The sequence below is a fragment of the Hyperolius riggenbachi genome, chromosome 5 (assembly GCF_040937935.1).
Source record: "Hyperolius riggenbachi isolate aHypRig1 chromosome 5, aHypRig1.pri, whole genome shotgun sequence".
NCBI lineage: Eukaryota > Metazoa > Chordata > Amphibia > Anura > Hyperoliidae > Hyperolius > Hyperolius riggenbachi.
This window is the reverse complement of record NC_090650.1, coordinates 87,480,644-87,494,593: the sequence shown is the minus strand read 5'-3', so window position 1 is coordinate 87,494,593 and position 13,950 is coordinate 87,480,644. Positions and strand designations below refer to the sequence as shown.

Genomic DNA, 13,950 nt, shown 5'->3' with positions numbered 1-13,950 from the left:
AAATATCAGCCCGGGACCGGCAACGGGGAATGGAGCATCAGAGGAGAACGGCGCAGGAAATTACAGCTGCAGGGGCCGGTAGAAGCCCCAGGTAAGTGTCTGTTTTTATTTTCAACCCCACACCCAGAGAACCCCTTTAAAGAGAAAATAAAAATTATCTCTGAGAAAACTCAGGAGACAAAGTTAATTGAATAAGGGCCATTGTGCCACTCTCTGAAAAGTAGTATTTACTTCCCTAGCAGGCTTCTGTATTTTACAGCAGCCAGTAATGTATTTTAGAGCAGCCAGCGATGATGCACTGATTTATTTGTCAGTGGTGGAGAAAACAGAAGCTGTTGCCACAAGTTTAGTGTGGGCTCCAGTTTGCATAACTGTGCAGGTGTCCAGGAACAGAGCTGGACTTCACAGAAGGTACTTGTAGGCACTTTTATGTGTCCAAAGTAAGCAGAAGAATTAGCACAAACATTTAGTGATTCACAACAGGCTTGTTTTAAGGGAAAAGAAGTGAAGCATTAAATGAGATATTTGTAACACATAAAATATTTACCACACAATACAAGAGATAATTGTTAACGTGATGGTTGGTATAACTTGAGCTTTAGCAGTAAACAGCGTGGTTTGCCTCTCAGTAGGAGATGTGATTTAACAACGCCTGACAAGATAATGTGTGGGGTTTAAAGATGTCTAACTGATGTTTTACAAGTATTCAATTGTATCTTCCCATGCCCAGAGATCTCCATTCTTCTGCTCATCGGGGAGTCATCATTCATAGAGCATTTCCTGTCCCATATACTTGGCAAAACAGGACTGTTTCAGTTTGGTGCCAAAATGCAAATTAAGTTTTTTAGATTCTTATCTCGTTGTATGAACAGGTTACAGATGGAAAAATGTGACAGTGTGCTTAGGGAAAATGATCTTTTGTTCTGCATGAAAGAGAAATGTCATATTAAAAACTGTCCTATTAAAAATGTCTATTCCAACAGTACCTTGACAGTCTAAAGCTAGAAAACCACCTCTCAGGTAATTGTCACCTAAAACGACCGCTCCTGATATTGTTAGGTGACAATTTTATTGATGATCAAAGAACTGAATATGGTAATTGTTGTTACGCCTTAGGACCTGTTTCCACTATCGCAAATTTGCATGTATTTGCCGCATACGAATTCGCATAGGCAATACAAGTGGATGGAACTGTTTCCACTTGTTAGGATTCCTTTGCGTTTTTCTGTGCAGAAAAAATCTGCATGGCAGAGCCATCAGAATTCGCATACCGCATCCCGCTATGCGAATCGCATACAATGTATTTAATAGGGAATTTGCATGGGGTATTAGTATGCGAATTTTCATGTGAATTCGCATACAATTTTGCATGGAATCAATTGAAAAGCACACAGGCACTGCCATGGTAAAATTCGCATACATCGTCATCCATGCGAAATCGTATGCGAATTCGCATGAAAATTCGCAAAAAACGCATTTGAATTTACCGCAGCAATTCCCACCGCACAAGTGGAAACAGGCCCTTAAAGAGTACCCGAGCAGGTTTCTAAATTTAAAAAAGGGGCACAGAGGCATGTTCCCATCTGCAGGACATGCCTCTGTGTGCCCTGCTCTCCATGCCCCCTGTGCCCCACTAGCCCCTTCCTCCCTAAATCTGCCAACATTCAAATGTCGGCAAGCTAACGGGGAAGAAGCGTCCTGCTGCAGGATAGGAACGCCTGCGTAACGCCCCTTCTCTCCTATCAGAGCCTTCTAACAGGCTCTCCTCTGCTTGCTTCCACCTCTCCCCCACCCCCTTCTTGTCAATCAGCTCTGTGCTCTCAGTGATGCTTTCACTCACTTGTCTGCAGGTGCTTCCCCCTGAGTCTTCTCTCCACCACCGCCAGTGCTCCTCTCTGTCTCTTATCTCCAGGTGTGCCTGTGTCACCTCACAAATGCTAGAAGCCAAATACTAGGGGCCTCTAGTGGTCATGTAAGGTATGAGCCATGGGGCCCCTAGTGTTTGGCCTCTAGCATTTGTTACGGGACACAGAGAGAGACAGGGAGGAGCACCGGCGGCTATAGAGTGAAGACAAAGGAAGAAGCGCCGGCGGACAGTTGGGTGTATTTGCTGCCTGCACTGCACAGCTTGGGGGGGGGGGGGGTGGACCTAGATGGGTGGTTAGTGTAAAGATGGCCATACACCATACAATTTTTTTTTTCTAGCAGTTTTGAAAATATTCCAGCAGTAACATTGCATTTCTGGAACCACGGAGATATAAAATCCTATTTGGTGCTTTGATCAAAAACTAGATGTCACTTTTTCAGTGTGCTAAGAAAAATCACAATTCAGATAGCTTCACTGGTGACAGTGTAATTTGTCAGACTGCTTAACCCATTAGCAGCCACATATAGCTTTGCTTTTTTTGCTGCTGGGGAAGTTTGCCTTCCCCCAGCCTGGCAGGGTATGCAGATCGGCACCGGAAGTTGTCATATTTACCTGGAAAGGGCGGCCGGATGGCATCTCCTCTCATCTGCCAGCGGCACTGCAATGTCAACATTCTCTTTGGAGTTCTGAACCGCTCCAGCCGCTCAGAACAGGTAAATATAAAGAACGCTACGCTGCTCTGCACAACTGCATTAGGCAGCTAAACGTCATATGCTGTTTGAAGATGCCCTGGAATGCATTACCTATCTCAAAATAATGTGTGTAGGGTTGCTAATGAGTTATAGGATAAGTTTAAAGGATAAGTGTACTCACGAATTAAATGTCCGTTGCTGTCACTGTTAACGGAAATTCAGGCAGCTCCCTAGCTGTCATGTTCTTGTCATACACGGACTCCGCTATCTCTTTTTGATTGGTGGTGGAGAGAGAGGTACACATTTTTTTTATTTGACCGTTTCATTACAAGCCCTGGTTTTGCATTCTATTAACAATCTAAGGGAGACAGTGGGGCCCTCTCTTAAGTCGCGTACACACGCCTGATTCTTTCAAACGACGGTTCGCCAGACCCGCCCATGGGGCGGCTGTTCTGCCGACAGTTTCCCTGTGTGCACAGTCTGCCAGCAGGCGGATAAGGCTGGTTTTCAATACCAGCCTTATCAGCCTACGGACAGACTGTACACACAGGGAAACTGTCGGCAGAACGGACACCCCACGGGCGGGTATGAAGACCTGTCGTTAGAAGGAATCAGGTGTGTGTACACTCCTTCATATCAGGGATGTCAAACTTTTGTCCTCAAGGGCTGAGGTCCTCACACATTTTTGGCACAGCTCAAATTAATTGATTGAACTGAATCAGGAAAGGTTTCATTTCTCAGTCCATCCCAAACACTGGCATGGATATGGACCTCGAAAACTGGAGCTCGACATTCCTGCCTTAAATGTACATTGATGAAAAATGGGTAGGAAGGACATGCAAAATGCCTAGTCCATCATAGTGCTGATCTTGCTCCATTTTTTTTATCACATAGGTAAACCTTACAGAACTGAAGACTTTCCCCAATCCACCAGCTGCAGTGATCAATGTTAGCGCGGCAGTGATGGTACTGCTGGCGCCCCGCGGTAGAGTGGCTAAAGACAGAAGCTGGAAAGCTTGCAAGATATTCATGGGAAAGGTAAAGTCTTTGTCATAAAAATGTATCAGAGCAGGGGTGTGGGGTGCAAGGACTACATGTCTCTGGAAAAATGAATGGTCTTACAGCCTTGACACATTAAAGAGAACCTGTACTGAGTAAAAATATTTAAAATAAACACATGAGGTAACTTCAAACGAACATTGCATAGTTACCTTGCCATCAGTTCCTCTCAGAAGCTCTCCATTTTCTTCTGATAATAATCCCTTCCAGTTCTGACAATATTTTGTCAGATCTGAAATATATCAGTTGCTGTCAGTAAAATATCAGTTGCTGTCAGTTATAGCTGAGAGGAAAACTGATGTACCCGGTAATGTCCATGTTTCCCTATGGCTGAAGTGGACGATGTTACAGTTTAACTGTGTGCTGACCAGAAAGCTGTTATGGGTAATGGCCATTTTCAAAATGGAGGACGGAAAATTCCCTTGATCACAGTGAACAAACAGGACGCGGGACAGGAGAAAGACACTGAGGAGTAGACTACATGGAAGGTAAGTATGACTTGTGTATGCTTATTTTGACTTTTAATGTTCAGTTCAGGTTCCCTTTAAGTATTCTTTGCTTATTGACAACCAGGAACAGTCACTCTACTCAGGCTTTTATCCATCCATCCATCCATCCATTCTATGCTCATTGACACTACTATTAGGCATTACAGGCTGAGGGCTGTGGCCTTGCTAGTGACTGCGGTGACCTTGCCCCATCACTAGCAGGAACACTGACAATTATGTCTCAGCTAGATGCCTCTGATTATTCCTGGATAGAGATTGGATTCCTGAGCAGGTAGGGCTGTATATACAGGCTGTATTCCTTTATGTTGAAGAAAGTTTAGTATTTCTTGCTCGGTTTATTTACGGACAGATAGTCTAGAATATGTAAGATCCTGAATGAAAACTTTTTACAGGGATTACATACAGAGTGCAGCCATGATACACCGTGTGCAAGTTATTTTTCAGGCCCTTTTTACGATAGCAGGGTAAACCAACGCTGTGTTACACTATTTTACCACATGGGGCCGCAAAATAAATGGAAGTCTATGGAGACTTTCACACTAGGGGCTGGATTCACTATGCTGTGATAACTGCTATCATAGCAGTTATAACGCGAGCTGCGGTGCGCAAAGGTTTGCACACGAACAGCGTTACTTCGCGTGATAAGCGAAGGTTTGCGCGTGATCACGTGCAGCTGCTGCAATAGCAGTTATCACAGCATAGTGAATCGAGCCCTAGTTGCAATGCGCCAGTGATATCCAATCCGACGCAAGGGCTGCACCGTGTTACTGTAAGCACCACGCTTAATGCTCGGAGCTTGGGGTAATGCAAGTCTGTGGGCGACGTACATAGTGTAAGCTACAGAGTGCGGTGCGGCGTGCATACGCAGACCAACGGAAATCCCAGTGACCTACTTCCTGCCCAGTAGGCGGTACATCACAGAACATTGGGGGTGGCGGCGACTTTACGCATATGACGTTACGCAGGGTTTCTCTACCACAGGGTCATATAATTGATATTTTTTGTAATGCTGCAGGAGCATCATGATGCAAAAAATGTGCAAAACTGGCCTTATCAAATACACAGCCCAACACTACCTGAATGTCTAAGGGCCTGTACACATTGAAAAACGCAAGCAAAATCGCAAGCGCATGCGTTTTTAAAGTGCATGTAGTTTTAAAAACGCATGCGCTTTTACCTGCGTTTTTTGTGCGTTTGCGTTTTTCTTGTAATTGCTGATTGGCTAAAGAATCCTTTGTTTTTTTTCTAGTTTACATTTCAACAGGAATCAGGAGATTGCAGAGTCTTCTGGGATACTGACTTCTGAAAAACGCAGGCAAAAACGCAAGCGCATGCGTTTTTAATGCGTTTTTCATGCGCTGCACTTAAAAAAGCGCAGCAGGCACTGCGATTGCGTTTTTCTAAAAACGCATCGCACCAGTGTGTACAAGTCATCACGATTTTCATTCTTTTTCAAAAGACCTTGCGTTTTTAAAAACGCAACGCAAGCGCAGCAGTGTGTACAGGCCCTAAAGGCATGTATATTCCTGGGTGAGAACACTTAGCTACCTGCAGTCAACATTATCCCTTTCTATGCTCGGGGGCGCTCCATCTGTTGGCTGCAAGCATTACATGTGAAATATTAATGTGCAATGTTTCATATATACCTAAACAAAATAATAAAATAAAAAAGTATTCTTAGTACTATTTTATTTAAAACATATATATATTAAAAACATCAAACACACTAAGTTTATTGGAAGAACCATTTTTTTTCCAAATACAAACTTAAAGAGAACCCGAGGTGGGTTCTAAGAATGCAAACAGCACACAGAGGCTGGGTCTGCATATACTGCCCAGCCTCTGTTGCTATCCCGATCCCCCCTAAGCCCCCCCCTCCTGCGCTCTGCTATGCCCACATAAATCACCCAGCTGTGCTGTCGACATACAGTGTGTCGCAGCCGGCTGTTTACCTCTGTAAGTGTCAGTCTCGCCACTCCCCCGCCTCTTCCATAGCTCCAGTCCTCGCCCACGTTCCTTCCCTCCAATCAGTGGGGAGGAAAGGGACGCAGGTGGGGAGTGACGACATAGGAGGCGAGGGAGCGGCGAGAGTGACACTTACAGAAGTAAACAGCTGGCTGCGACACGCTGTGTGTCGACAGCACGGCTGGGTGATTTATGGGGGCATAGCAAAGTGCAGGGGGGGCTTAGGGGTATCGGGATGGCAACAGAGGCTGGGCAGTATATGCAGAGCCAGCCTCTGTGTGCTGTTAGCATTCTTAACCCACCTCGGGTTCTCTTTAAGACTCATGACTGTGTCACTGGCTTCCAGAACCAGTGCCTTAAGCTAGAGGACTCGGGTGGCCATAAGAGGGGGCAATGTGCGTTTGTGAACAGAAGGCAGCTCTTAGAGTCAGTAACTGTAGGATGGCATGGGGACAGTGGGATCTGTGACTATAGCTACCCTGCTGGTTAGCAGAATGTGACATTGGCTGTGACTGGGATTTGCACTGTGTCAGCTGGACTCAGATTGGAGCCAGAGGCTGAGTTAGCCTTAGCCACCTGTTATATAGTCATGAGTAACATTACGTGTAAGTGGGATAGGGGAATGTTCTGCTGTTGTGTAGCAGGGTCTGGCCTGGTGGGAATTGGGAGGCACAGTAACTGTGCCGAGCTCAGAGATGGATTAAGATGTAACAGGACCATAGGCAAGGTAGTAGATTTGGGGCTCTTTTGTGGTCTTTTTGGTAAGCTGAAGTGGAGAGAGGTCACAGAAGGTGGCTGGTGGGCCCCTTGACACCCGCTAGGCCCCAAGCACCTGCCTAGGTTGCCTGGTGGATGATCCTGCTCTGGCCAAGCTGTATGTTATTGTGCAATTGCTGCACAAGATGACTGTACATGGAAAGGGAATCTGACAAGGACCAATAGAAGATGTGTAAATGTGAAATTAAAAAAAAATCGAAAACAAGACCATGTCCTTCTGAGGGAAGCAGGAACACAGTTATGGGACACTGATATGTTGCAACACACTGATCAGGCCTCTGGGTACTGACATTTTGGCATTTTAAATTTGTTCCGTGACTAACTTTAAATCACACCCACTGTGCCTTCCTCATTGACCAAAATGAAATGCTGATGACTCCTTGTTTTAATGGAGAAACTGCCTATCACACTGCTCCTCTGGTGTCTACCATAACCTGCTTTCCTCTTCTGTGATCTTTTGCACATTGCTAATGTGAGTATGTTTTGCAGGTTGATGACTTCCTGCAAGCTTTGATTAACTACGACAAGGAACATATTCATGAGACTTGCCTGAAGGTGGTGAAGGAGCAATACCTGAACAGTCCTGAATTCAGCCCTGACTTGGTCCGTACAAAGTCCGTTGCAGCAGCCGGGCTCTGTGCCTGGGTCATCAATATTGTTAAATACTATGAGGTAAGTTATTAGGTAAACTACATAATCCCATAGCGTATTAAACAAAACCCTTGCTATGCAAAGCAACCTGTGATATTGCATTATCTGTTCGGAAAAGTCTAAAATTGTTTCTATGCTCTGAGAAAGGCCCGTTCTTGCTTGGATTCGCAAAACCTGATCGCTTGCAGTTTTGCATTGCTAATTTTCTTGATTTGTTTTCCATAATTCGTTTTGCAATTCTCATTCCACTGAAAGAGTTGCAGCACAATCGCCTGGAAAATGCTGCATACAGCACGTTTGCAATTGGCGGAAATCGCAATCTTGCCACAATCGCCATAGTGTGAGTAATCCCATAGAATTACATGTGCTGCAGTGCTTTGCTGATCGCCGATGATCAGCAACCGCAAAACGCAGGCTGACTGCGCTCGAGTGTGAATGCGGCCAAACTAAGGATTAGAACTCTGCTAGGTTTTTATATCTGTTCTCAGTGTTGTACATTTCCCTGAACTCTCAGGGAAATCTCTACAGGCACACAGACCACAATAGGACAATTTCTCTTCAGCTAGGATAGGTTTGAACCTCTGTTGGGTTTTTAGTCTGTGACTCTGTTGGGGAAATTTCAATCACTTTCTGATCCAGATAGAAAATGAAAAAAATGTGGCAGAGACTGCAAAATTGCACTCCAGCCTCATTCACACCTAAAATCGAAAGCGCAAGCATTTTGCTTTTTTTTTGCACTCCCTTTCCCCCTCCTGGCGCTCCACTGCGTGCTGCGTTTCTGGTAAAAGCTCTTTTCTAAGCACTTTTCCAGAGCAGTTATGTAATTCACTCCCTGACGCAAGTCAGGAAGTGAACTCTTTGACCCGGTAAAGAATAAACACAATGTATTTATTCTTAAAACCGCTCGCGCAACAGCTGCACAAAGCGATTTTGTGAGCGTTTGCGTTTTTCCTTTACCTTCCATTGAGGCAAAATCGCCTCAAAAATGGTACAGGCACCGCTTTGCTGAACGCACAGCGCACGAAACGCACTGATATGAACCTTCTCATAGAGATTCATTGCACAAGCATTTTGTGGGCGATTTTAAAAATCACCAGCACTTGAAAAAAGTCCGAAAACACCCCTAGTGTGAACGAGCCCTGACAGTGATTCTTACCCAGCTGCATTGCATCTAAAACTGACAAAAGAAAAGTTTTGGAAAATGTTATATGCAATACATGCATATACTGTGTGTAGGTGTGTGTGTGTGTGTATATATATATATATATATATATATATATATATATATATATATATATATACACCTCTGTTGGGTGGTGAGTATTCCTGCTTAGGGAGGTGTGTGGGGAGAGCTGTTTAGTACTTTGAGAACCTTCTTGCGATCTGTCTTGGTTCCAGACTGTAGACTGCACCACTTTTCCTGCGTGGAGCTCCCCACATAACTTATCTTTCCCTTTCTGCTCTTTCAGGTTTATTGTGATGTGGAACCAAAACGCAAGGCTCTGTCCCAAGCCAATGATGATCTCAAAGGAGCTACTGAAAAACTGGATGCAATCAGGAAAAAGCTACATGTAAGTTTATCATGTTACAAAAAAATCAACGTAGATTCCCCAGTTAACTCTTGTCCACATTCCCAGAATGTATGGGCCTATCAAACCGTACTATAAGGGGTCCCTCAGAAGAAGAACCATAGTCAATTTAGCATGCTGAATGTCTGCTGTCATGAGCTGCGGAGCTCCCTGTATTCAGTGCAGTGATTACTGTAACCCAGAGCTGAGCAGTGCAGAAGCTGCAGCTTCCCATTCTGTAGTATTGTACATTTCCACACCTGGTTCCGTGGATCTGCTCACAGAACCTGCTCCAAAGGTGCCCGTTAATGGTACAATATTTTCATGAAGTGTGACCACTCTATTCGATTTTCAGGATCAAAAGTAATTGGAAGGTAGTTATCGATTGTTCGCATAAACCAGACGATTATGGCACTTTCTCTCTTCAAATACGGTCGTAAAATCCAACATTCCTATCTACTGCATCAACCATAGACGTCAGTTTGCTCGACATATTTTGTGCTTTTCTGTACAATTTGATTGTACAATCTGATTGGAAGATCGCATCTAAGGAAAATATTGTACTGTTAATGGGTAACTTAAATGAGGCAGTTTGGAGCTGGGCATAACAGTATGTCTAGTACATATTTTTTAAAACGTTATTAGGGTTGTTTGTTAAAATAACCTCCCTATTTCACCTCCTGCCAAGAAAATTCAGGTTTTTCTTACATGCAAACCCAGCACAAGTCTTGTGAGTGTAAATGTCCTATGCGATAGTGTAGGTGTAGGAGAAAAGATGGGATGCCTTGAATGGAACAACGTTCATGAATCAGCTGCATACATTGTTGGAAATGAAGGACATTGATATTAACCCTATCCCTTTATAAAAAGATACGTTATATTTGGAAACCATGCAGAAGTCAACAGCCTTGTTGTTCCTCACTGTATTCTGTATGAGTAGAATTCTCAGCATAATGCTGGTAAATGTTGAATGTTTCTTTAGGATCTGGACAACAACCTGAGGAGACTGACACAGTCTTTTGAAAAAGCAACTGCTGAGAAGCTGCGATGTCAGGAGGAAGTCAATCGCACTAATGCCACCATAGAACTGGCCAACAGGCTGGTGAAGGGCCTTGAGGTCAGTAACGTTGGCATTCCATTATCCCACTAAGCCAATTGGTGAGCTTTACCTTTCTGTGTTTGATGTTTTTGCTTTTCAGTGATCTCATCTTACTGTACACATAACATAGCATTCAATTAAATGATTTGTTTGCCCAAAGCAGATATAGGTACTGTTGAAGTGTAAGGGATATGGAGGCTGCCATATGAATTCCCTATTAAATACAGTAGTCCTGCTGATCCTCTACCTCTACATGCTGGTTCACACCAAGAGCCAAGAGTTTTGAAAAGCACTTGGCTAATGTGTTTGGACCAGTTCACATCAGAGCAATGTGATTTTCTTTTTTTTTCACAAACCCAAATGCGGTCCTGCAGCATTTTGGAGGTGATTACGCCTCAATATCAAGTATTGGAAAACTGTATAATCGCTTTAAAAATTGCTGAACAGAGGGATTTTCAAAGCATTTTTTGCCAAAAGATGTTCACTTCCAGGTCAAAGTGTACTTCCTTTTTTTGCCACGAGAAATACAAAATCGCTAAACACAAACACTAGGCCTAAATAGAAAATTGCTAGGCACATGCCAGGAATTGCTAGTGCGATTATGCTTAGTGCTTTTTGGTGTGAACTAGCCCTGATACTGTTAGCCATAGACACTGAACAAGCATGCAGATCAGATGTTTGAATGCAGGTCAGATGTTTGACTGAATTTGCCACGTGCTTGTTTCAGGTGGGTGGGTGATTCAGGCACTTCAGGTGTCCTTTCAGTATGGAGCCCTAAAGTGAACCTGGGTTCAAATTCTGTGAAGTAAAGAATGTTTGCTTGTATTTATGCCCGTTTGCGATGCAATTCTACTCATTATGATGAATGGAGTCTCCACTGCATCGAGGAAAATCCCAGAGCAAACACAGTGCTGAGCAGGCTAAAATAGGATTTGTCACATTTTCACAACAGAACATCTGGAGGAAGGTATAAGCTATGTCTAACCACAAAGATACATAGTGACTATACATTGAGATGTCCTCATTACAGTTAATGATGATAATAATAATCCTAACATTTGTATAGCGCTTTTCTCCTGGTGGACTCAAAGTGCTCAAGAGCTGCAGCTACTAAGGGTGTGCTCAAGGGGCCAACCTGCAGTGTTAGGAAGTCTTGCCCAAGGACTTCTTACTAAATAGGTACTGACCCTAGTTCAGTACACTATCCAGCCACTTAACATATTCACTTAGGGCTCTTTCACATCTGAGCCGGTTTTCTGCAGTTAAACGCAAAGTCAATACTTTGCATTAACCACTTCACTCCAAAGGGGTTTTTACCCTAACAGACAAGAGCGATTTTAACCTTTCAGTGCTCATCCCTTTCATTTGCCAATAGCTTAATCACTACTAATCACAATGAAATGATCTATATCTTGGTTTTTTTTTTTTTTTTACCACCAATTAGGCTTTTTGGGGTTGATATTTGTTTTCAGTAATTACTTTATTTTCTATGCATTTTAAAGGGAAAAGCAAGAAAAAAATGAAATACACGATTTTTCCAATTTCATACCCTATAGTTTTAATATAAACACTGCTACTGTACATAAAACCCACATTTTGGCCTCTTGCACACTGCATGCATTTCCGATTCCGCTTTTTAATCGGTTTTTACCTCCGATTCCGATTTTTAATCTTTACTGCATGCTGCATTTTTTGATCCGTTTTTCTGTTGAATGTATTCAGGGAAAATCGGATTTGAAAATCGGAAACTGAATTGGAATCAGAAAACGGATTTGCAGTGTGCAGGGAGCCTTTAACTGCCTATTTGTCCTGGTTATAAAGATTTGAAATATGTTCCTAGTACAAAGTATGGTGACAATATATTATTTAGAAATAAAGGTGTATTTTGTCTGTTGTGTTTTTTGTTGTACTGTTCTCACGTGCACGCGCGGCAGCAGCACTGCTTAACTTATAAAAACGTCCTGGATCCGTTAAGAGGCTCTAGCAGGACGTTTTAACACTCCTGCTTGTCTTTAAGTGGTTAACCAAGGTAAAACCATAGACTTTCATTTTACCTTTCACATTCGACGCTGTGTTTTAGTGCGTTGTGGTTCGACGCACCCGGGAGCTTTTAATCATGGGAGCCAGAATTTCCCGTCGTGTGAATTAATAATTACCGCCTCTGATTGCGTCGCACCGCAAAATTCCGACGACACGCCGCAGGCCATAATGCATGCAAGAGAACGGCTCCTGCATACGTTGTCAGATCTGAAAGAAGCCTCAGCTTTTTAAAGCCTGACTTTAGTTTGACCTCATGTTCCAGACCGATAGATTAGTAATCCAGATACAGCAAAGTCCTCAGTATCCGGCACCGGCGGGGATCGCCTCATGCAGAATACATGTGCTTGCCGGTTGCTAGAGCAACCGGCCTGAAAAAGTAAAAAGCACACTCCCAACCCATAATGGCTTTCTGGCATCCTCTGTGCATGGCTCCTGAATTGGGTCAGGTGACACATCGGGAGCCAGGCATTGGCGGCAGAAACCCGCTAGGGTTGAAGACTGCGCTGGAGGCTCGGTAAGTATTTAATGCCCTGCAAACCCTCAAAACATAGTCCCCATTATTCCCTCAGACATGCCGGTTTAGTTGAGACTTCCGGCATACCTGAGTTCCAGATAACGGGGGCTTTTCTGTACCCAAATGATAACTTTTTGTTTCAAATGAGGCTCCTGCAGCATAAAATACTTTTCTTAAAATGTGGTCACAAGGTCTGTAGTAGTACATCTGAGGATACTACTGTTGGCTTCATGGGCAAAGAAGCTGCTGGTCAGCTCAGCACTATTGTACTGTTTAGAGTGCAAAAGGGAAAGGGGGGGGGGGTTAGTTTCTAAAAATATTGCATGCCTCAGCTTTGGAAGTCTGTGCTAAAGGAAGTTGCTGGTGGAGAGGATCTTGACCAGGTACTTTTTAAAAGCAATTTATTTGACACTGGCTAATCGTTGAGTTTATGCACAGATAATAACAGGCTACCAAGTACCTACACTGGGCTAGGAGCAGGTGTACCAGGCTTGGGTTTTTCACATGCTGCACTTGCCTTTTAGATAGTAACCACTGTGGTTAAAGGACAACTGCAGTGATAGGACTATGTAGGTTGCCATATGTATTTCCTGTTTAAACAATACCAATTGCCTGGCAGCCCTGCTGGTCTGTTTGGCTGCAGTAGTGTCTGAATCACACCAGAAACAAGCATGCAGCTAATCTTGTCAGATCTGATGATAATGTCAGAAACACCTGATCTGCTGCATGCTTGTTCAGGGTCTATGGCTAAAAGTATTAGAGGCAGCGGATCAGCAGGACAGCCAGGCAACTAGTATTGCTTAAAAGGAAATAAATATGGCAGCCTCCATATCCCCCTTACTTCAGTTGTCCTTTAAAGTCATTTTTACCCTCTAAGCAACTTTCACGGAGTGAAAAGTTTTGCCCAGAATAACCGCAATGCGTTAACAGGTTAATTGAGACCTGCAATCTAAAAGCCGATGAAATACATTTTGATTAGAGCACATGAAGAGCGATGGCTAAAACGTTATTTCCTACTTATCACATTGACCTGGAAGCTGACGCATCCGTCGAATAATTCAGGCAGTTTATATTTAATCATTAACTAACTCCTAAGCCTAAGCAGCTGTTAAAAATTAGAATCTGGGCCATCCCAGCCAGGATGACATTACAAGCAATCTATAATGCATTAGAATGAAACCATAGCGATTTTTAACTGTCTGGAAATGT

General features: G+C 43.5%; 1 protein-coding gene across 2 annotated transcripts in view; it reads left to right on the top strand.

Annotated features, from left to right (window-relative positions):
• DNAH11 (dynein axonemal heavy chain 11) overlaps positions 1–13,950 on the top strand; it is a 383,233-nt gene that overhangs the window by 269,998 nt on the left and 99,285 nt on the right. For both annotated transcript variants that reach the window (XM_068235964.1, XM_068235965.1), the window contains 4 exons: positions 3,454–3,597; positions 7,359–7,541; positions 8,990–9,091; positions 10,071–10,205. In XM_068235964.1, the coding sequence (XP_068092065.1) occupies positions 3,454–3,597; positions 7,359–7,541; positions 8,990–9,091; positions 10,071–10,205 (564 nt within the window). The remainder of the gene's footprint in view (positions 1–3,453; positions 3,598–7,358; positions 7,542–8,989; positions 9,092–10,070; positions 10,206–13,950) is intronic.